This window comes from Sporobolomyces koalae, assembly GCF_050403365.1.
Source record: "Sporobolomyces koalae JCM15063 DNA, S_koalae_JCM15063T_v1_ctg1, whole genome shotgun sequence".
NCBI lineage: Eukaryota > Fungi > Basidiomycota > Microbotryomycetes > Sporidiobolales > Sporidiobolaceae > Sporobolomyces > Sporobolomyces koalae.
The window spans coordinates 894,995-917,205 of NW_027481770.1; the positions used below are offsets into that span (position 1 = coordinate 894,995).

At 56.8% G+C, this 22,211-nt stretch overlaps 8 protein-coding genes across 8 annotated transcripts; 6 read left to right on the top strand and 2 right to left on the bottom strand.

Moving 5' to 3' along the window:
* Positions 1 to 83: 83 nt before the first annotated feature.
* STM1 (Stm1p) lies at positions 84 to 1,581 on the top strand (the record flags this gene model as incomplete). Its single annotated transcript, XM_076675416.1, has 5 exons — positions 84 to 119; positions 295 to 490; positions 689 to 848; positions 933 to 1,263; positions 1,348 to 1,581. 5 exons carry the CDS (start codon positions 84 to 86, stop codon positions 1,579 to 1,581), a joined length of 957 nt encoding a protein of 318 aa, XP_076537500.1.
* Positions 1,582 to 2,325: 744 nt separating this feature from the next.
* Positions 2,326 to 5,692, top strand: JCM15063_003496 (uncharacterized protein; the record flags this gene model as incomplete). The annotated part of the gene is made up of 11 exons (XM_076675417.1): positions 2,326 to 2,540; positions 2,619 to 2,639; positions 2,731 to 2,826; positions 2,907 to 3,777; positions 3,855 to 3,884; positions 3,964 to 4,248; positions 4,333 to 4,409; positions 4,473 to 4,967; positions 5,039 to 5,123; positions 5,188 to 5,428; positions 5,520 to 5,692. The coding sequence occupies 11 exons, from the start codon at positions 2,326 to 2,328 to the stop codon at positions 5,690 to 5,692; spliced, it is 2,589 nt and encodes an 862-aa protein (XP_076537501.1).
* Positions 5,693 to 5,906: 214 nt separating this feature from the next.
* Positions 5,907 to 9,663, top strand: JCM15063_003497 (SAC family polyphosphoinositide phosphatase; the record flags this gene model as incomplete). Its single annotated transcript, XM_076675418.1, has 12 exons — positions 5,907 to 6,395; positions 6,472 to 6,730; positions 6,807 to 7,011; positions 7,078 to 7,289; positions 7,359 to 7,459; positions 7,525 to 7,842; positions 7,914 to 8,041; positions 8,110 to 8,217; positions 8,292 to 8,356; positions 8,425 to 8,434; positions 8,499 to 9,188; positions 9,273 to 9,663. The coding sequence occupies 12 exons, from the start codon at positions 5,907 to 5,909 to the stop codon at positions 9,661 to 9,663; spliced, it is 2,976 nt and encodes a 991-aa protein (XP_076537502.1).
* A 592-nt stretch (positions 9,664 to 10,255) lies between these two features.
* JCM15063_003498 (uncharacterized protein) lies at positions 10,256 to 13,124 on the top strand (the record flags this gene model as incomplete). The annotated part of the gene is made up of 5 exons (XM_076675419.1): positions 10,256 to 12,514; positions 12,577 to 12,637; positions 12,715 to 12,812; positions 12,869 to 12,940; positions 13,014 to 13,124. The coding sequence occupies 5 exons, from the start codon at positions 10,256 to 10,258 to the stop codon at positions 13,122 to 13,124; spliced, it is 2,601 nt and encodes an 866-aa protein (XP_076537503.1).
* Positions 13,125 to 14,005: 881 nt separating this feature from the next.
* Positions 14,006 to 15,327, bottom strand: JCM15063_003499 (uncharacterized protein; the record flags this gene model as incomplete). Its single annotated transcript, XM_076675420.1, has 3 exons — positions 14,006 to 14,886; positions 14,951 to 15,227; positions 15,307 to 15,327. The coding sequence occupies 3 exons, from the start codon at positions 15,325 to 15,327 to the stop codon at positions 14,006 to 14,008; spliced, it is 1,179 nt and encodes a 392-aa protein (XP_076537504.1).
* Positions 15,328 to 15,594: 267 nt separating this feature from the next.
* Positions 15,595 to 16,877, bottom strand: JCM15063_003500 (glucose-6-phosphate 1-epimerase; the record flags this gene model as incomplete). Its single annotated transcript, XM_076675421.1, has 5 exons — positions 15,595 to 15,762; positions 15,852 to 16,255; positions 16,318 to 16,457; positions 16,567 to 16,742; positions 16,818 to 16,877. 5 exons carry the CDS (start codon positions 16,875 to 16,877, stop codon positions 15,595 to 15,597), a joined length of 948 nt encoding a protein of 315 aa, XP_076537505.1.
* Positions 16,878 to 17,097: 220 nt separating this feature from the next.
* On the top strand, positions 17,098 to 18,981 carry SWC4 (Swc4p; the record flags this gene model as incomplete). The annotated part of the gene is made up of 6 exons (XM_076675422.1): positions 17,098 to 17,578; positions 17,647 to 17,762; positions 17,831 to 17,969; positions 18,043 to 18,402; positions 18,466 to 18,854; positions 18,919 to 18,981. The coding sequence occupies 6 exons, from the start codon at positions 17,098 to 17,100 to the stop codon at positions 18,979 to 18,981; spliced, it is 1,548 nt and encodes a 515-aa protein (XP_076537506.1).
* A 241-nt stretch (positions 18,982 to 19,222) lies between these two features.
* Positions 19,223 to 22,070, top strand: JCM15063_003502 (uncharacterized protein; the record flags this gene model as incomplete). Its single annotated transcript, XM_076675423.1, has 8 exons — positions 19,223 to 19,227; positions 19,327 to 19,430; positions 19,497 to 19,781; positions 19,846 to 20,112; positions 20,193 to 20,416; positions 20,973 to 21,252; positions 21,557 to 21,721; positions 21,790 to 22,070. The coding sequence occupies 8 exons, from the start codon at positions 19,223 to 19,225 to the stop codon at positions 22,068 to 22,070; spliced, it is 1,611 nt and encodes a 536-aa protein (XP_076537507.1).
* Between the last annotated feature and the right edge of the window lie 141 nt (positions 22,071 to 22,211).

Consider the following 22,211-nt stretch of genomic DNA (forward strand, 5'->3'; position numbering starts at 1 on the left):
GAGGAACCAAAAAACTTGCAAACTTTCCCTCTCTCTCCAGCACCTCACCAGTTCCAGCCCAAACCAGCAAACTCAGACTCATAATGAGCGTCTTTGCCTCCAACCCCTTCGCCGCCCTTGTAAGTTCCAGTCCCCCAGTGAGGCCGGAGCCGTGAGACGAGATCCTGCATCTCCGTCCTCCGCCGCGTGCCCTCGCTTTCTCCCCCTACGTCGACGGCTGGCACGCTCGATGCCGGCCGCGCGTGAGGTTCCGCTCACTTGTGACGATGGTTGACCTTGTATGGCTGGTTCTAGGGCGACGACGGTGACGTTGCTCCGGCTCCTAAACCCGCTCCCAAGGCTGCCGCTCCTGCTGCTGCGCCCAAGGCCGCTGCTCCTGCCAAGCAAGAGCGCGCTCCCCGCAACAACAACAACAACAAGAGGTCGCAAGCCCCCCGCGAGATCAACGCCGACGTCCCCACCCCTGGAGAGGACGCCAAGGAGGACCGCGGTAAGTTCAAGCGACTCTCTCGCTTTGCATTGCCGCGAGCACTGTCATGGGGATCCGGTCACGTCGGCGGGACTTTTGACGGAAATCTCGACGCTCGCGCGCGGCACACGACTGGAAACTGGACGAGACACTGACTCAACATTGCTCGTCTCTGCGTCCGTTCCGATTCTTGTTCGTGTCCACCCTTGCGCCTTGCAGCCAAGAACTTCGCCCGCAACAACGGATCCCGTGGACGTGGACCCCGCCCCGCTGGAGGAAACCCCCGCGGCAACGCCGGTACCTACCAAGGTGGAAACCGCCCCCGCCGCGAGAACGGTGGAGGACGTCCCTTCGACCGTCAATCCCAAACCGGCCGAGTGTGAGCTACCTGCCCGCGTTCATTCTGATCAGTCTTCGAAGACCAGTGGACTGATTCCGACCCTGCACGTTCGCTCGTATTCAGTGACTCCGAGAAGGCTGAGGCCCAAGGATGGGGAGCCGACGAGGGCAAGAAGGAGCTCGAGGCTGAGACCCTCGCCGAGGGCGATGCCAAGGCCGAGCAAGAGACCGCTACTGGCACTGCCACCCCCGTCCGCGAGGCCCCTATCGAGGAGGAGGACAACACCCAGACCTACGAGCAGTACCTCGCCGCCCAGGCCGAGAAGAAGCTCAACATCGCTGCCCTCCCCGAGGCCCGCAAGGCCAACGAGGGTGTCGAGGATGACAAGTGGGCCAACTCGACCGCCATCACCAAGAAGGGTGAGGCTGAGGAGGAGTGGTTGATGGGAGCCCCCGTAAGTTCTCTCTGCACTCCTTGCTCTCATAGGGTATTCAGGCTCAAAACTAATATAATTTTCCTGTTTCTCCCGCGTTTACAGAAGGTCGTCGCTAACAAGCAAAAGGCGAAGAAGGAGAAGGTCTTCCTCGAGATCGAGGCCCCTATCCGCAAGCCCACTGAGAGCGCTCGTGGTGGACGCGGTGGAGCTCGTGGTGGAGCCCGTGGACGCGGTGAGGCCCGCGGCCGTGGAGGAGCCCGTGGTGGAGCCGCCCGTGGCCCCCGCCAGGCTGCCCCCGCTGTCCCCGACGCGTCGGCTTTCCCTGCCCTCGCCTAAACAGCCAAAAACACCCGCTCGCCTCGACGTGATAGCGTTTTAGGACTGTGCCAACTCGACTGAATCATTACCCGAATTTTCGCTTTCTTTCGTTACACCTCTTCGGAAGGTTCTCTCGATTCTGTCCCAATTCTCGTTCCACATCGACCTCGACAAGCCCCCAAATTCCTTCTCCTCCAATCTTTTCATCTTTTCTTCGCTGGTTCGACTGGCCAACCTGCCGACGCGCCTTCTGTTCCTACGTTTGCCTCACCCGTCTCGTCGTCCTCGGTTCCGGTCCTGCGCTGCATATGGAATCACCCTACTTTGACACTTGCCCCCCTCTCCCTGTCTTCCCCTGTTTCTGCCCTCTGGTCCCTCCCCATCCCAAAACAATTGGTGCTGTAGCAGGCCTTTTATTCCTTCCCAATCCTCAAAATTCATTCGCGCACCTATTGCCCGCTGTCGCGTTTTCCAAGAGCGAGATGGAGCTTGTTCGTGCTGAGCTGCCCCAAATTTTCAGGACTGCATCGATGTTGCTGCGCGTAGTCTAGCAAGACCCAAACACGTCCAAATTGTTTTGCTTTGGAAGCGTGAAAAAGGGCTTGAGCGGTCGCGAATTGTACATGTGTGGGCGCGAGCGGTTCGCGCGGGGGCGGCAACGGTTGCCGATTAGATTTCCGCGGCGAGCTTTAGTTCAGAATATCCGCGAGTCGCCTACATCGTGCTTGCTGCCCAACTCCGCCGTCACGCCGGCCTCTCTCTATGGACGGATCGCTGCTTCAGGCTTCGAGTTCAACAGGCGCGCCACTGCCTGCGCATGCACCAGGCTGTGGCCCCGTTCAAGAATGGGCACCTTCCTCAGGACCGCACTTCAGCAGCACGCCCGACTCGAAGCGACAGCTGCAAGAGCCGAATGACACAGACGTCAGGTCGCGAGAACCATCGGAGGAGCCTCTCAAGAGACCACGGCTCCCTCGGTGAGTGTGCCTGCTTCATCCAACCGATGACCGCACTCGGCCGGACTGATGCCCGTCTCCCCCGTTGAGTCTGTGCAGGATCGCCGAAGCTTGCATACGGTATGGCCACACCATGTCGCTGTCGGATTTGGGCAAGCCGTCAGACCCGTTCGATGTACTCTAGCTGACGGTCTCAGCTGGACCTCCGCAGGTGCAAAGGGCGTAAACAACGCTGTGTGAAAGACCCTGGAGCAGAAGTATGCAAGAACTGCTTGGGAGTGAATGCAGAATGCATCGTCGCACCCAGGTGAACAATCATTCTCCCGCTTAAACTCGCGCTCGGTCGGCGTTGAGGAACACTCACACCGCTCGCCGATTGCACTGCAGAGCTCGTCGGAAAACTCCACGAAGCAAGTCTCAAACAGATACACCTGCTCAGCCCGCCTCCCCTCGCGCCGCCCCGTCACCGTCCTCTCTCCAGAACCTCCTTCGAACCGACGCACCGCCCGCTATCCCTGCAAGCGCATTCGACACCTTTGCAACAGACCCTCAGCCCCCACCTCAACCTGCATATACCCCCGCGTCGTCAGCGTATGTGCCACCTCCTGTAGCATCAACCTCGTACACGCCCTATCGCCCGCCACCACCACCTCCAGCTCCACTCGCACGCCCAGCTCCCCCGACTCAGTACTACAATCCGCCTCAAGAGCATCACTACACACATACCCTACCACCTTGGCCGACACATCAGTCCACACCGCAGCACCTCGTTCCGCCAGCCCATTCAAGCGGGACTGTCCCGCCCATCTCGGACTTGCGCTCGTCGACCAACACTTACGATACCAATATCGAGGCAAAGGTCAGTCCGCGCGCGAGAGAGCGCACAGATAATGCACGGAATGAGCCTGGACCTCAATCTGCACTATCCGACGAGAAGTGTGTCGACGAGCCGGATGCCGACGAGAACGAGGCGGCGAGAGGGGTCGCGTTCCTGTCGCTGAATGCAGGTGGTAACCCGATCTATGTGGGACCTTCGTCAGGCTTCTCGTGGGCGCGACTCGTGCTGGAAGGCATGGCAGGAGCTTCGCGAGTGGAAGGAGGCAAATACAATCCAACGCGGTCGCGGCTCGACACTCGAGGGCCCTTCGAGACCGGAAGTCATGGCCACTCTGCGCCTTCGCTCGCAGACGACGCCCTCGCGAACGTATCTGACGATCTTGCAAATCGGGTCTTGAATGCAACGTTCGAACACATCCAGGTAAGCCTCGCCGCAATGACCCGTTTTCCTACTGCTGTCTCCACCGTGACTGACTGACCTTTTCCTCGGATGATCAGTCGCAGTTCTGCTTCATGGACTGGCTGTGGGTACGGTCGATCTTTCCGCATCGGCTCAAAATCTGCCAAAACGCTGCAGCTCGCGACGCATCGAAAGCTACAAAGACAGGTACTCCCGATGTTCCCACGTTTGTTCCCGCGCAAGAAGAAATGCTTACAGTCGAGCGGATTCACAGCTGCATTTTTCATCTGGATGCTCTTCGCCCTTGGATCTCGCATTGATCCGGTTCCGGGCCTCGCCCCGTCTGAGAGCTACTACGCGAAAGCAATGGCTAATCTCGAGACGATTGTCGGGCTGCACGACCTGTTCAACGTTCAAGCCCTCTTGCTCATGGTCGTCTACTCGTTCCAAGCTCCGACCGCTCCCAGTACCTGGTTCTTGATTGGTATCGTGGTGAGTACTCTCTCTACGAGCTTTCTGTTGCGCCGATGATTGCGTGGCTCATCCCTTCCTTGGGGCATAATCGCATGTACATAGCTACGGCTGGCTTGCTCACTCGGCCTGCATCGAGAACTTCCTCGAGCTCAAGCTCTACGAATGAGCCCCTACATCGTGTAAGTCGCAGATATACGCCCCGCAACCATTTCAGCTGTTAATACCGTTCGCTGTGTCTGCAGCCAACTCCGACGGCGGACGTTCTGGTCGGCGTATCTGATTGACAGAATGCTTGCGACTTCGCTCGGCCGACCCTGTTCGATCGCGGACGAGGAGATCGACAACGGCTTGCCACTCGACTACGACGTGTTTGACACGGTGATCGATCGCGCGAACCCACCGACTGCGCCCACATCAATGAGCAGCTCGATCTGTTACCTGAACCTCATCAGGATTCTCGGACGAATCAGGAGACGGATGTATCGCCTCGACAAACCGGTCACTCGAGACATTCGAGATCTCCTGGTTGCGTTGGACGAATGGGAGACAACGATACCTCGTGGGGCAGTCGACCCTACGTGCTCGTCGATCCCGTGTTGCTCGAGAGACTGGTTCTTGTCGAAAGCTTTCGACGCTCGTCTGTGTCTCCTGCGACCCCTCACGGCCGATTCAGCAAGTGCGGATCCAAATCACCTCAAACTCGTCGCACGGTATGCGGCAGACGCGTGCGAAATACAGTACGTGCAGACGTGACAAGGAACGCGGAGTGTAGCAGAACGAGCTGACCACTTATTCGGTCGCTGTTCAGAAAACGGCTACACCAGGAACCCCTTGGCAGCCTCTCGCTCGAGACCATGCGGACCATCTTTCTCAACGGTCTTACACTACTGCATGTACGACTGCCCTCGCTCAGTAACCAGCGTTTACAGTACTCCGTTACTGACATTGTCGTCGCAGGCTGTTTGTCTCGATCGTTCTGCGCTGTCGCCTCAGGATCTTCAACGCGCGATCAGAGCATGTTCAAACACGCTGTACGCATACTCTCAGCAATTCCAGGGCGCGACCGCGTACCTCGACTGCTTCGAGGAGCTCGCGTCCCTCGTCCTGGAGCGAGCGAGGACCGACCAGATCCCGACGACGTCACCGCTCAATGCGCCTCTGTTCCAGAGTTTGTGGGAAGAGATCCCTTCGATGATGTGTGAGTCTCGTCAATCTTCGCTCGGGCCCAGATCTCCCGCTATACGCTCTTCACAACTGACCCACCATGACACCGATTGTCTCGCATGCAGCGGCCGACACGGAGAGCTCGTTCGCATGCCTCCTACAGTCACTCGGAATGCCTACAGATTCACTAGATGCCTTTGCGACGCCATCGTATGATCTCTCCAACTCGGGAGCTGGACAGGCTTTTGATCCGGCGGGCTTGAACCCGTTTACGGTCGGAGGCGCCGGATTGTGGTAGACCTCGCCTCGTACATATGCATACAGCATCAATCAAACGCTTTCCTAGCGGTTCCCAGAAACAGATTCGTGCTATAAAAGCGAGAGCCTTTGTTTTGTGCCGAACCCCTGTCAGCCGCAATCCGAACGACCCGCGTCGATTCCGCACTCCCCCTCCGCGCCCAGATCGACTTTGTCAATGCAGCAGCACAATTAACAAGAGCACAGCACCCACGATGCAGCTTGGGCAAACGCCCCCTTCGCCTTCATTGCAAGACGCGCTGTCGACTACCCCGCCGCGCGAACTGTTCGCAGGTGGTACGATCAACTTTGACGAGATCCCAGGGCACGCCAGTACGCAACAAGCTCCTCCGACTCCATCGGCTCCTCGGAGGTACGCTGCAACCCCAGCTGCAACGGTGGGGCTGGCTCCAGTCGATTCATCATCATCCCTGTCCGAGTCGCTTCATCCGCTCATCCCGGCTCCGAGACCCTCACCTGCGTCGCTCGCACCATCAGACAACACATCGGATACTCTAGGTCTCTTCATTGATCAACAGGAGCCGCGGCAGGAAGCGCATGTTCCGAAGAAGGAGAGACGAGGTGGAGTGTCGGCTGAACGTCAAGGCCCAGTCGCCAGGACGCAAGCGGGCCGCACGCGCGAGAGCAGCAGCAAAAGCCGTCGACTCGTGCTCGAGCGATTCAGCCTGTACGAAACAAAGACTGTAAGCTCCTCCCCTTGCACTAGGGAGATTCACTCTCGTTACAGCTTCGTGACTGAACTTCGACCTGAGCCTGCAGAAATACTACATTGTCGCGACGAACCAAGCCGATGATCGCTACCGCGTTCTCAAAGTCGATCGAGCCGTGATTCCGACAGCGCCGCAGACGCCAAGTTCCGAGGAATTCGAACACGACGAATCTAGCCAGGACCAGCTCTCGATCATCGAGGACACTACCATCTACTCTCGAGAGGAGAAAGATCAGCTCCTCGAGACCCTCGCAGCCGGAAACCTCGGGGGCATACAGCTAGTAGAGAAATCGTTCTATGGAATCGCAGGTAAGGCGTCTTGCAGTAGTCCCTCAAGACTGGATCGGCGGACCTGACTATCTGCGTTTCGTTTCTCCCTCGCCAGGCTTCGTCAGGTTCACTTCGACTTATTACATGGTCCTGATCAAGAAGCGCGCTGCAGTGGGCCTCATCGGAGGACATTACGTCTACCATTGCGAGTCAACTGTTCTCAGACCCGTGTCGCCATCATCGTCTGGCGTGAGCGCGGAAGAAACTCGTCGCATTACGGCCTTTCAGAACGTCGACCTGAACAAGTATTTCTATTTCTCGTAAGTACGAAGTACCCGAGACCAGGTGTTCGCTTTCGGTGCCTTCAACTAGTTGTTTGTCTCCAGGTACACCTACGACATCACGAACACGCTTCAGAAGAATCTGACGCGCGCAAAGAGTGCCGAATCCGATTCGCTAGGAGAAGGTGTAGCGAGGCAGTCTCGATGGAACGACAAGTTCGTCTGGAACCACAAGCTCCTGGTACCCATGCTTCAACACCTCAAGAGCGAAAGTCCATGGGTCTTGCCCATGATCTACGGTTCCGTGGAACAAGCGAGTGAGTCGGTCACGCTATCGTCCCGCGTTGATCAGTCCTCATTGACAACATGCGAAACCTGTTGTGCAGAGATCTCGGTGTTCGGTCGGACCATCTATTTATGCCTGATCGCTCGACGCTCGAGACATTTTGCCGGTGCTCGATATCGTCGTCGAGGCGTGACGTACGATGTAAGCTAGCTCGACACAGGAATGAGTCGAGATCTATCTCTGCTGACCTCCGCCACTGATATCAGGGCTTCGTTGCAAATGACGTCGAGTCGGAGCAAATCGTTGCCGATGCCCTGACGACCCCCTTCTTCGTGCCAAACGCACGTTCGACGGGCAACCCGGCGAAATCTCCGCCTCAGGAAAACCGGTCGCCTTGTCCACGTTACACATCTTACGTTCAAGTACGAGGCAGTATTCCCGTGTACTGGAGTCAAGAAACCGGAAACTACAAACCTCCGATCGAGATTGCACCTCGGGACCCTTTCTTTGCCGCTGCCGCTCGACATTTCGACCACCTGTTCGAGCTGTATGGCAGCCCAGTGATTGTCTTCAACCTCATCCGAGTGAGCTAGTATCATTGAATGTCCCTTTAGTACCGTCAGACTGACAAGGGGTACATCGACCAAACAAATAGCGCAAGGACGGTCAGGAGTCAACCTTGCTTGCCGAATTTGAACAATGTCTCAAGTACCTCGCGCAGTTCTTACCTGACAAGAACCAAATTCGCTACATCCATTACGACATAAAAGCAGCGAGGAAAGAGTAAGCGCAAGCCAAGCCGCCTGGAACGCTACGCACTTCCATATGCTGATCCGGCTTCATTACTGCAGGAAGAGAGATGTCATTCACGTTCTTGAAGAACATGCTCAAGACGCGATGGAGTGGACGCAGTTCTTTCACTCGGGTCCTGAAGCTCCTCGGCGCTCGAAACCTTTGCAGTAGGTTTGACTCTCGGCGGACAGCTTATGCGCGTTGCATACTGAGGCTCACCTAGCTGTCCTGCCTCCCTCAGTCCTGATCTGCCGGAGCGTTCCCGGCCGCTTTTACAGAACGGCATCGTCCGAACAAATTGCATCGGTGCGCTCGAGGCCATGATCATTCTGCCCGGCTTCATATTGACCAAGCCTTAATCTGTGCCGCTTCAGATTGCGTTGAGTGAGTACAGCTGTCAATTTTCAAGCTGTCTTGTAGTCATTCTGAGGCTCTTTGCTGCATCTAGCCGAACCAACACAGTCCAGTTCATGATAGGCAAGGTCGCACTCGGACATCAGCTGCGCGCACTCGGAATCATCGACGATCCCAAGATTGCTGCCGATAGCGACGCATACTCGCTATTGGCCGAGCTGTGGAACAATCACGGGAACGCGATCGCTTTGCAATATGGAGGTAGCCATCTTGTCAACACGCTCAACTCTTACGCCGAGAGACCACTATGGTCTAGCCAAGGACGAGACAAGTGGCAGACCGTGCGGCGCTACTACTCGAACTCGTTCGCGGACGCGGACAAGCAAGCCGCGATCGATCTCTTCCTCGGCGTTCAACCTGCTCTCCCGCCCCGTCCCACCTTCGGCGCAGTTCGTCCTTGCCGACGACGCTCGTATCGGAACTGGTTCACTCGCTCGTATCTAGAACCAGTCGTCAATGCGGACGAGATCGCCGGAGTCCTTCAGAATACGATCGAACGAGACGATTGCGGCTCTTCAGACTATTGGCGCTTCTACTACCGTCCGAACCTGTTCACCTCACTGGCACTGCACTTTGCTTACACGACTCAGAATTCGGCCAAATTCAAGCCAGCCAGGCAAGCTCCTCATTCTCGCGGTACCGGATCTCGTGCACTGACTCTCACAGAATCCAGTACCGACGACTTTTCGCCTTTCGCGGCCCGATCAATCCCGCACAATCCTAGGTAAGACTCGACCTCCGCTTCCAGTCTTGCGCCAATGTCGAACCAAACTGACCGGAATTGAAAATCGTCCGAGCGGAATCTTAGACTGGGTGCAGGGCCCTTCCGGTATCTCCTGCAAGGCGTTCATGGCCACAAGTCTGCGGCATCGCAGTCGACCTCGACTCGACCATCTCAAGCCTTTGGAAATGCGCCTGCGGAAGACCGCTCGCCGCACGGCAACGCGCCCCGCTCGACGAGTACTGCCGGTCTCGCAACGCAGAACCTACGACCGCTCGTTCGGGCTGAGGAAGCGCGCGAGTACGAAGCGTGGATTGGTCAGTTCGACCGACTATCGCTCTCGCAAGACACGAGCGAGAAGGACCGGTTGTTGTACACTTCGAAGATTGACCTCGCACGGTCTGCTGGACTCGGGCGGGACCGCGAGATCAGCGAGAAGGACCGGAATTTCTACACTGCCGTCGCTACCTACACCTAAGTAAGCGATTGGGCCGAATTGCCGTTCGGCGATATTGATATGCCTCGATCGCGCCTTGCGCTTGCACTCGCCAGGGAGTGAGACCCGACTTGCGTTCTTTTTTTCTTCGCTTTTCTGTTGGTTCCTGTAGCATTGTAGTACTCGTGTTGTCGTTTAATGCTTGCCTGCTTCCCTTCGCGAAAAGAAGAACGTGCAACCGAGAAAGTGAAACTGATACCCGTCCCTGAGAGCTTTCCACCTCGCTGCCCGCCCTCCTCTGCTCGTCCTTCCTCCAGAGTCTATCGGTGAGCTCTCCGACTCTGTGCACAGTCTCTCGCATGTCCGCCAGCTGCACCTGCTAACGACTCGTCCCGCTCGTCGATTCTTCTGCGTCCCCTCCGGCAACATCAGCGTCCCACGATGCTCTTCTAAGTCGACCTCACAGTGAGTCCAGAGCTGTTCTGGAGTGTCTTTGGCCGCAAGCTGTCGCTTTCTGCGGCGAGACGGGCCAAAGAACCCCCGATGAACCTCGCAACTGACGGCACTCTCGATCCGCTCGTCAGGACGAACCTCGACCAGCCCGACAGGCCACACAGTTGCACGCGAGACCTTGATGGATACCTACCTGGACCCGTCCTTGGGCGGACCGCTCGTGTTCCTCGACTCGTCCACCCAGCTGCATGCACCCTCCGATCCTTCGAGCCAACCGCTGAACGCATTCGACTACGATTCGTGGCTGAACCCGGTCTCGGCGCCGTCGTACGATGGAACGCAAGGCTTGACGAGCACGCACGGCACGCCGACTTCGGCCACTCTGGGCCTCGACGGTCGCGGACCTATCTCGTCTGCTCATTTTGGGGTCCCGCTTCACCCTGAGCCTCGTGCCAACCCCAAGACGAGCTCGGCACCCCTCTCGCCGCTCTCACCAGCGACGCATGCGACAGGCCCCATGCACCTCGCGTTCAATGCCGCTGACTACTCGGACGGGATGTTCCATGCACGACCGAATCTCGCGGCGCAAGCGTTCGGACACCCTTCGCCCTCGAGCGCCCATCCTGAAGCAGGGACAGAGTCAATGTCGATCGCCATGTACGACCGGCAGATCGGCAACCCTGCCCTGGCTGCAACTGGAACTGCTGGAACAGCGAGGCATGCGATTGGTGACTATGCGGCATCACTGCGTGACTCTTCCGGGACTACCACGTCCCCTGCGACCTCACGCCCGACACTCTCCGCTGCCGCTCCGATCGTACAACATCGACCGCCGACCGGATCCGAACCGCAATCCCGTTCCGCCAACACTATGCATTCGCAACACTCGCCCGCTCGCGGACTGTACGGAAACTCTCCGTCAACTGCAAGGTCGAAAGGTTCTCGTGCGCCGCAAGCAGACGAGTCGGTCCCCGAAGCAGCTCTGCACTTGCTGCGACTCGCGTTGCCCGCTGGCTCGACGGGATCTGCGGCGACCAACACGACGGGCGATGGCGATCGCAGCGACAACGAGGACGTCGAAGGCGAGAGTGACGACACGAGCATCCACTCGACCGATCTCAAAGCTTTGACCAACTTGTTCCCCGACACCAATGCTCAACCTTCTCTGTTCGACACGACCGTTTGGAACCATTCGGAAGGCCAACCTCCACTACACATACAACGTGGGGGCGGTCCTGGTAGTCGACGACCCAGCGCGGCGAGTTCTGCCACGAGTGCCCGCGTGCGGCAACACAACCCGGCTCGCGCCCAGCGAGAAGCGAGTGTCGCCTCGAATCGCTCGCGACTCGGCAGCGAAGCTCCATCACACTCGACGACAGGACCAGGATCAGCTTCCCTCTCAAGAGTCGGGATGAATGGCCCGGCAGCGGCGGTCGGACGGAGAAACACGGCCAGAGGGCGCAAGGTTACTGACGAAGATGGCGTATCCGATAACGGCGAGAACGGAGGAGACTACCAGGAAGGCGACGCGTATGAAGAGGCAGAAGGTCCCGACGGTGTCAAGGGCAAGAAGAAAAAGCCGGCCAAAGGAACTCCGGCCAAGGGCAAGGGCAAGGCAACCAAGCGAGACTCGACCGCGTCAGAGAATCCGGCCCCCGCCAAGCGAGCTCGCACATCGAATGCAGGCTCCGTCCCTCCCTCTGGCGCTCCACGCAAACCGCGTCGTCAAGCGTATATTCCGCCAAACCTTCGCAATCGGACCTTCCCGCCCGAAGTCGAAATCAACGCAAGCTTCCCTCGCTTCTACCGTTCCTTCCCCGTCTCCTCCGCTATCCCGCCAGAGTCTTATGTTTTACAGCCTTCGATGGGCTCGAATGCCAAGATCGTCGGACCTCCTCAAGCTCTGCCCGCGCCGCATACGCACTCCCTCGATGTCTTGCCAACTCCTCCAACTCCAATCTACGAACAGTTCTCCTTCCCTCATTCGCCGTATGCGGGACACTCACCGCCTATCCCTTCAACCTCTAGTACTTCATCTGCGAGCTTGCCGAACATCTCGGTCGATTCCCATGGCGCCTTTGTCCTTCACGACGCTCCACACGCTCAATCTCACGCCCATTACGCCCCGTATTCCCAAAACGCTTACGCGATCCCGCCTCACACCCCCAGTGCTCACGGCATGTCGCCACCACCTTTACCCCAGCATTCGCCCGCACCGTCTCAAGCATCGCAGGGCTCGATGGCGTCGCTCACGTCCTCACTTTCTGGCATCAGCCTCATGGCTCCTCCGCCAGACGCTCGATGGAACAAAGCTGGAGATCCGCTCAACCTCTACTACCCTCGATTCGTTAGGGGCACCGCAGAAGACAAGAGTGGACTGTGTCCGATCTGTGCTGAACCACCTGAACGAGGCGGCGAAGGCGATCAAAAATGGCTCAAGGTGGGCATCTCAGCTCAATCGCAATCCTTCTGGCGCTGACCATTTTCAAATTCCTTTCATAGCTCAAGAATAGTAGCTACGTCTACCACATGTCCTACTCGCATGGCTTGTCGAATGTGACGGGTAAAGCTCGATCTTGCCTGTGGCTTCCCTCGAGCGCGGCGGTTCCGTCACTAACCAAGCTCGATTCTTTTCTGCAGGTCTTCCGTTCTCCCCACCAGTCGAGATGCGCATCGTAGATTTACCTCATCAATCGAAAGATACGAGGACTCAGATGACTGAAGGCCGCTGTCACAAAGTAAGTTATCCCAGACCCTCTCTGCCTTCGGGAACTGATCCGTGTGCTTTCCCCAGTGCGACGAGTGGATCCCGCTTCTCAGTGTCAAGAACATCGACGCGATCGTGCCCGAACTGATCTGGTGGAAGGTAAATCGACCCTGTTGCGCGTTCTGCTTTACTTCCGTCCTCGCGTACTAATATCCTCGGTCGCTTTGTGCAGCACGCCAAGAAATGTCATAGCGACTCGACGATCCCGGGCGAACGCGATCCGTACATCGCCGACGAATTCTACAACTTGATCATCTCGCGCAAACAGGATGCGACCTTCTAGACGGAATCTCTGCTCGCCCTTTCTTTCGCTTTTCAAAAACAAAAACCCTTGTTTCGATTTCTACAGACATCCATTGTCTCTCAAGTGTTATTCCACTCTGTCATCGATTGACGGTGTTCTCCCCCGAACAATCCTGTATTTTGGTTACATTCACACCGGATCTTCACTTGTTCGATTCTCTTTTATCTCGTACGCTGCTGGCCAATCGATTTACCCTCCCACACCCCCTTCTTTCTCCTCCCCCGAATCGTGACCTCTTTCTTCGTTCCCGCTCCTTCGATCCTTTGTTTGTTTGTCAGTATGAACCCCGCCGGCCCCCAAAAAAAAAACCTCCAATCTGTGCTTTACAAAAGTCCCTCTCTCTCTCTTCCCCTTTTTGGGTTCTCTCGCTTCGCTCTCTCACTCTCCCAATCTGTATTTCCCTTTGTCTGTCTGTGCTCCAAAACGATGTTCAATGCAAAAAAAACCGAACGAGGCCCTCGTATTCCTCTCTTTCAACCTCGTCAGACCCAATTACTCGATCTAGATCGTGAACGAGAAGTGCAGTCTGGGAGGAGGCAAGCAGATCAATATTCGTGGGACGGGTTCTCGAGTGCAATAGTCCGGATAGAGTGTAAATTCGGAATGCGGGTAAGGAAAGAAGGCGTCATGTCGGCCAATCCTCTTCTTGTTCCTGGATCCTGGACCCGTTTCCAGTGGCGCGCGCCTCCACTGGAAGTCATGCAGAACTGCAGACTTTTTCAGATTTTTCCGGTGCCCGTCGAATGAGATTGTCCTCCTGTCGATTTTTCGCCTGGCACCTTCAGGTAATCGTTCGTGAAAGGACGTGCGGTAACGAGGGAAGCAACACTTGTTTCGTCGTATATGCCACGCGGAGCATATCAGGGTACGAACAAAGTTTTGGCCGTCGATGTTGACGAAGTTCCTCCCGATCCCGAAGATGCAACCTGTCGAGACGTTCGACCTCCTGCACTGGTTGTTCCAGAATTCCCTCTCGTCTCTGATCCTCGAGATCTTCCCCCTTTCCCTCCTCCTCCTCCACCTCGGATCGCATTCCCACTTTGATCTCTCGCAGCGAGTTGAGCCCGTGCTTGCGCTTTGAACCATTCAGTCGCGGCAACGACTTCCGAAGACGAGATCGAGTACGCCGAGACGGTCGGGAAGAAGGTCGAGAGGTAGTACTGCAACGCATCTCCTGATGATAGGGCGACGAAATCGATCGGGGTTGGCTGCGTCGGTTTCCGCGACGATGATGTAGAAGAAGAAGAAGACCTCTGAGCATGAACGAGTGCTGCGAGCTCGGCTGGGACAGGAGGTGGTGTCTCGAGTAGAGAGTTGTAGACTGCGACAGTGGGGTCGGTCGGGACGGATTTCTTGTTGTCGAGAGAATCGAAATAGAGAACGCATTGGAGACTCGAGCGCAGGTTACGGGGGATGTCGTTCGCAGTCGGCAAAGGAAGTTGGTAAGGTTCCTCGCCTTCTTCAGTCGGCGGCAGTTCGAGAGGCTGTCCAGCTTCGGTAAGAGGAAGCTCGGTTTGGTAGTCATGTGGGATCGAGAATTTCTTTTCGACTTGATTCCAAGGCAGCTCCTCATTCGCACGCTGGGCTCTCACTCGGATGCGAGCATCTGCGTCGGCGCCAGTCCATGCGGCCTGGATCTGACGAGCAATGTCGAGTTGCGATTCGATGAACCTGGTCGCATCTCTTGCTTGATCATTGAGCGGTGGAGGCGCCTTCTTGAGGATGTCAAGGGTCGATAGGGCTGCAAGAACGAGAAGCAGGATCAGGGAACCTGGCCTCGGGATGGGGGACGAGAAAGAGCTTACCTGCGAGCGGAATCACGAGTTGGTACTTGTCCTGCCGGACCCATCGCTTGAGAACGGGCAAGGCGTGCACTAACGTACTCGCGTCGACGACGCGTACTGGACGAGACCCAGGTCGAGCGGATCCTGCTGTCGCCGCCCCACTTGCTCTCGTCGACGCCGTCCGTCTCGCGCTGATTCTCGAATCGCGCGAGAACGTGAGCGTATCGACCGACTTTTCAAGTTGCGAGACTTGGTGGGCGAGGAATGCTGCACCGAGCGCCTTGGACTGTTTCTCACGCTGTGTTTGACCAGGTGAGCGATAGCTGCTATGGGTCAGTACTAGAGGAGTCAACAACGATATGGACTCGATGGCGTACCTTGGCGTCCTCTGTAGCCATGCTGTCGTGTTTCACGCTTGACGTCGCGAGGTGTGCTGCGTCGGCGATATGCCAGCGCAATTATCAACCCAGCTTCCGACACTCTCCGCGGCATTACTCTCGATAGTACTCGCCATCTCTAAAGACGCACTACGAGCAACATCTACCTTGCATGCAGCTAAGGTTTTCTCAAAAAGTCGTTCGCTCCCCGGAATATTGCATGACTGACGTTCAGACTTTCCTTGGTTACAATTTCATGATGCGAGTATGAGCGAATTCGAGTGCGAGTCAATCGGAATCACTGAACGCGACTTCGATCGAACCCTCCCAGGTCTGTCCCGGTTCGAGCGAGACCCATTGCGAGGTCTGTCCAGGCTCGAGGCAGATGTAGCGGTCGGCACCGTTCTCTTCCATGTCTCCGATCGTCTTGGCCTTCTCGGGTCCAGGGTTCCACAGCTGTCGAGAGATCGGATGCAAAAAAGGCGTTGGGCACGGTTGAGCGGGGTTCCTGGAAGACCGGGACCAAGCAGGAGAGAGACACTCACGACTACATCGACGAGGTTCTTCTTCTTGAGCTCGATCGATCCTGGGTGTCCTTCGTACGAAACCTTGAGGCGATCCGGGGCGCGCAAGTACACCCGGTCAACTTCGCCCTCGGGTCCATCCACCGTGACGACCTTTCTCCGCTCCGTCTCCTCTTTACCACCTTGCACCTTGTCGGCGTACCGGAGATTCTCGAGCGGCGACACCTTGACGCGCGGCGGGAGGACCGACGAAGGTAGGCGAAAGTACGAGTGCAGGAGCGCTTGGAACGGGAGGGGAGCGATCGCGGACGAAGGCGAGCTGACTTTGAGCGAGAGGTCGAGGCTCGATGGGGTCAAATGAACGGTGTATGTAAGGGAGAACGGCAGCGAGAAGAGCGCTTCGATCGCCGAGTTGGGTTCGAGTCCTGCACGGGTGACAGGTCAATCTTGTGGACTGCGGCCGCGGATACACCAGGATATTGCGTACTGAATACGGCCTTGACCCCCTTCTCGCCATCGCAGTGCGACTCGGATTCAATGTATTCCCAGACAGAAGTCCTTGCGAAGCCATGCTGTTTCAATTTGTTGTACAGCGCATTGTCCTTGGGCGGGGGACCAAAGATGGGCCTGTCTCGTCAAGATGTGTGTGTGTGAGTTTGGGGTCGTCCGTATGAGGATGAAACAATGTGACAGGCGCCACGGGGACGTCAGGGGAGGGGAAATGACGGAGACGGACCAGCAGATGGGAACACCGCCTCGGACTGCAGCAGGGTCGGCCGTGCGGACGTCCGACTTGGACGAAGTGAACAGGCGCTCGACGCCGTTCTGCTTGTAGCTGAATACGGTCGCTCCTTTGAGCGCGACTTCGGCGGAACTGAACTCGCCGAGGCTGAGCTGCACGGTGTGTTCGGTCTTCGTAATTGGCACTAGGGAAGATCCATATGACTCATGAGCTCTAGTTACCCGCTTCTGTCAAAGTGCACTCACTGGTTGAAGGTGTGGAGAGAGATGATCGGCGCGGCCGCTACAAGTTGCGTATTCGGTCATCAAACTACCCGCTCGCGTTCATCTGTATCGTTTGGGGCAAAAGCGACTCGTGTAATCATATTTTGAGCACCCTAACAATTCTCGAAAGCCATAACATCGCGAGAGAACCGACGAAAGGACAAAGTCGCGATCGCGCTTCCGTCCCACGATTTCATTCGAAACATTCAACCGCTTGATCAAGACACTTGTCGACAATCCCGCCCCGAAGCCCGTCGACAGCATGACGAGTAAAGATGTCCGCGACATCATGCAGCTGGGTCCGGCCCCGACTGCATCGAGCGGTCTCTCGGTACCTCCCACGAAGCGATCAGGTCCTCCCGGACCTCCCGTCAAGCGTCCCGATGGAATCACTCGAGAGCTGTACGCGTTGATTGGCGACAACGCGCCATCGCTCGCAATGGCGCAACCGGTCAAGCCAAAGTTCAAGGAACGCATCAAGTCGAAGAAGGACCAGAAGAAGCAACACTCGGGGGCTCGTTGGCGCGCGATCGGGTTCACGAACCCTTCGAGAGGTGCAGGCAAGCCCGACAGCGAACTCGACCCGGTCCAGCGAGCGAGAACGAAGCTCGTCCTGCGGCACTGGGTCAAAGACGTTCCCGCGACCTACGTCGAGGGCACTCCCGACAGCAAGTTCACCAAGTTCAACACGACGAGTCAACCCTTCTCTTACACCGATCGCGAGTACGACGAGTGGCTGAGACGTGAGCCCTGTTGATCCTGGCAAACTACATTCGCGAATCGCCTCTGATCCGCTCGTTTCCATGCGCAGTCGAAGGCTGGACCAAGCAAGAGACAGATCACTTGTTCGATCTCGCAGTGCAGTACGACCTCAGGTTCGTCGTGATGGCAGACCGGTGGGAGATGACACCAGAGCGAGGCATCGATGTGAGCTCCTTTGCTGCCCTCGCCCCGTCATCGCGATGCCCCCCTCGCTGACATGTCTTCTATCATAGGCTCTCAAAGATCGCTACTACTCGATCTGTCGGACACTCGCAGAGAAGCGGCCGGATCCTCAGGTGGCAGACCCGGGCGAGCAAGAGAAACTCGACAAGCAGCGACAGGAGACCGTCGCTTCTTTTGCTTTCGATCTCGGTGAGCCTTGACCGCTATCAATAGAATCCGTCGACGCGTGTCTGACCCCTACTTTGGCGATGGGAATCATCAGACCGAGAACTCGAAAGGAAAGCGTACCTCCGCTCGCTACTCGATCGAACGCCAGCTCAGATCGCCGAGGAAGATTTCCTCTACGTCGAATCTCGACGGATCGAGCAGAACTATCACAAGATTGCCGCAGAGCGCGCCGATCTGTTGAGCTTGCTCGGAGGCAGAGACGCCGTCGGCATCAACCTGAATAGTGGGATTCAGATCGGATCGAACGGGACGACCGTCAAAGGCACTGCCGCTGCGGGGCCGAGCACGTTCAACAAGAAGAAGATGACTGGCTGGGAGATCGAGGGCAACGGCAATGGCCTACCCGAGGGATGGGCAGGAGAAGGCAGCAAGCGCAAAGCAACCGCTGCTCAAGGTACGTCACTGCAAGCTCTCGATGCCGAGGATCTCTTGCTGAACCTGTTTCTGCCTACTACAGACGCCGCAAACTGCATCGAGCGACATCCCGCACCCTCAGTGTCGGCACCCAAGTCGAACATGTGGCCCTCGGTCGCGCTGCGCTCTTCGCGCATCCAGCCTGTCAAGTCGGGAGTCGCTCAGAAAGTGTCGATCGCGCTGTCCGAACTCGGTCTATCGACACAGCTCATCATGCCGACCAAGAACAACATTGCGAAACTCGACGAAGTTCAAGTCGCGCTCAGCCAAATGGTCGAAGTCAAGAAAGCGGTCGATAGGATTCAGCAGGAGATTCGAACTGCGCGTAAGAAGAAGGAGATCCTGCTGGGAATTGGGTCCAATCGAGCGACACCCATGCAGGAAGAAGTGGCGAGTCCGATGATCAAGCTTGAAGACGATGATCGGCAAAGGGTGCGGTATTCACGGCTTGATCGCTCGCGTTGATACGATGACTGATTCGCTCGTGTGACTGCAGAACAAGCGAAGTGCTTCAGTCGCATCTTCGACCGTGTCGACAAAACGGGCTCGCCGCGAGTGAGGAGGCCTGTCAGTATTCCCCGAGATCGTGCAGTATTGGCTTCCGCATGTTGTCACTGTAGCTATAATCTTCTACTACGATATCTTCTCGGTGCGAATGACCGATGCGAGCGACAGAGAACGCGCAGCAGCCGGCGTGCGAAATCTTGTGTGCTGACGTAAAGACCACGCGCCTCACTCCCGTTTCTCGCTTGCCGCGGCACTCGTCCTCGTCGCAGTCACTCGAGTGTCGCTTACCTGGCATGCCGTGAGCAGCTCGCCCTGGGTAGGCCATATAGCTCAGGCTGTCCGGCTGAATTCCTAGTTCCCCTTTGTGTTCAATTCGGCGGCATCTCGTCCTCGCCAGTACCAGCATCACGAGTGGGTTCTCTGCAGCTCTCGTCTACCCTGTACAAGATCCCGAGACGCAAGTCCTCCTCCACGGGGTTGTCACGGAGCTTGGCACCGCTGGTACGCTTCGACCTCTGTACACGCGTGGCGACGTGAGCATGCTAACAAGTGCCTCTCATGATCTAGCTGTTGTCAACGGTGGCATCTGTGCTTTCGTTGAGCTTCCGGAACCGCAACTGCAGTACCGAATCTTCTTCGCGCGAGACCCCCGGGTCCTTCCTCTCGACCAGAACGGGCCTCCCGAAGTCTACGCTGCCTATGCCACGACGTTCGATCCTGACTTGCTGTCGAGCTGGGACAAGTACCAGCTAGGCACGAGGCCACAGAGTCACGTCCGCTACTTTGCAATCGGTCCCGGGGTCTCAACGACGCGCGATCCACCAGAGTGGTTCCTCGAAGGTCATTTCGGCGGTTCGTCTTTCTCCTTTCTACACGTAGGCTCTAGACAACGTCTAACCGCTATTCGCCTATATAGATGCTCCAGAGAACTTGGTCGCATTGAACGATACTTGCGTCGAACTGCTGATTTGCAGAGCCGTTCCGATCCAGGGAGCAGACTTGAGGTGCGCCCTGTCTCTCGCTGAGCTTGACAAGAGTTGCGCGGACTTGACGTTCGACGGCAGGAATGGGATACTCTCAAAAGAGGCGATCGCTAGCATCGACGTTGAGCATCCAGTCTGCTACTTCAGATGGCACTATGCGAGTCAGGACATGTTGCAAGAGCTGGGACTGTTTCCGCTGCGTAAGTCCCTGTACGTCTTTACCGCCGAGCGAGAAGATTGCGCTGAGCACTATGCGGACAACGCACGATCCTCGAATCAGCTTCGCCCCTGCTCGCTCGTCAATCATCGTCATCGACTGCGTCTCTCACCTTCCTTCACGAGGTCATCGAGTGTCTGATTACTTGCTTGAACGTCGATCAGAAGCGAGACCTCATTGAGGCTGTCCGGAGCCGGGAAGAATCGGAGGTTGTCACGGCGATCAAGCTCGCCATGGAAGACAAGAACGGACCTCCTCTACCCAGGACGGCGTCACATGGAGCTATTGTAAATGCCTCCCAGCTGGGGATCAGGGTGGAACAGAGCTCTTTGGGACAGGAAGAAACGACACGCTCTGAAGAGCCGTCGAATCGAGACGTCGAACGCACGGAAAGCTCGTCGCAAGGTCATCAGAATAGCACAGGACACACTAAAGATGGTCTCGGAGATGGCCAGCGTGGGCTGTTCGAGGACGAAAGCGGGAGACGCCGCTCGATGAGGAGGAGGAGGTGACTTTGTGCCGTATTTGCTTGCCCTTGCTTGATGCCGATGTATTTTACCGCTTGTACGCTATTTTTCAGCCCTATGTTCATATTGCCCTTCTTGGGCAAAGAGAATCCGCGCAGCGAGAATGTGCGTATAAAGGTAGTCGAAAACGAACGGGCGATTGAACTTACCCCTGCTCCCCTTCGTGCGTCCCCTCGATCATCTCCCACAGCTCATAGTTACATTCTTGGTGAACTGCAGTCGAAGCCGAAGCATCTTCTGGCCGGAAGCATCAAGCGCGCCGCTCGAATTCCTGCTGTCCTACGTCATGAACTCTTACGACGGCTGGACGGTGCAGCTCTACATCGCGACCCGCAAGCTTGACCCGTTCGATGTCCTGCCGCTGAACGAGGGTGCATATGCGGCATACGCGGTGCCATCCGAAGATCTCGCGATCGGATCCGAGTGGCTCGTGGTTTGGAGGGACGACCGAGCACTCGAACACGAAGCTGCGACCGTCGTTGGGATGGTCTACGAAACAGAGGGATCAGGACGAGACGCTGCATCCCGACTCGTAGGTACTTGCGTGACCTGTCCCGGCAACCAGCAGCATCTCCCGTTCGTCAAGGGTATCATCCGTGCGCAGACGATTCCCTTGCTACCCAATTCTCTCTACCTTGGTAGCGCTGACTTGAGACGTAGTCTTTCTCTCTCTCTCGAACACTGTCTAGGAATGGGTATCGCTCCTCTCAAGCTACAGCTTGTCTTGCGCCCGGGGCATTCGACCCCTGTTCCGATGGGTAGCCGGGCGATCGCCACGTTCGATCTAGTAGTCTATCCCAGTACACAGAGCTTTTCAGAAGGGGTCAATTCGGGCAAGTAGCGTCTTGCTAACTTTGTGGCGACTTCGCGCACACCTCCCGCTGAGATCATGCGTTTCAGGTTCTCCATCTCAGCAGCATGTAGCGCCCACTTCGCCTGAAGACCTACAGCACGACTTGTCTCAAGAGTCCATGCACGGAAGTTCACACGACTCGCAAGATATTCTGCTTATGAGAATCGACCAGCTTGAGCACGATCTCGCAATTGAGAAAGAGAAAGCGCGTTGTGAGCACAGTCTGAAATCTCTCAGCAGCAGACCGAACCTGACAAGAAAGAATGCTCCCATTCAACAGACTTTGAAGTCGCCGCGTCGAAACTGTACGACCGCTTGTCCCCTTCTGACGAGATCGACTACCTCGAGCAACGTCTCACGACCGAAATTCTCGCACCCACGGTCCGCATCTCGATCGCACTTGCGAAGCAACGAGCACTTGAGAAGCTCGAGAAGCAGGAGAAGGAATATGTGGCCAAGGAAGTCGAGAGGTTTATCGCGAAATTGCGCGATCCAGAAGGAGGAGGAGGAGGAGACGAAGTTTCCTATCTCGACAGTGCACCTGCGCCGAATCGCTTGTAAGAGTCTGAGCAGTAGTACGGAGATCCGCTTGCAAAAACATAGGTGTAACAGTGGATTAGACACGAATAAAGTATTTCTTTCCGGCTGTGTCCGGAGCGCCCTCATTGCGCACGACAAGATAAAGCAGGGCAGGGACAACTA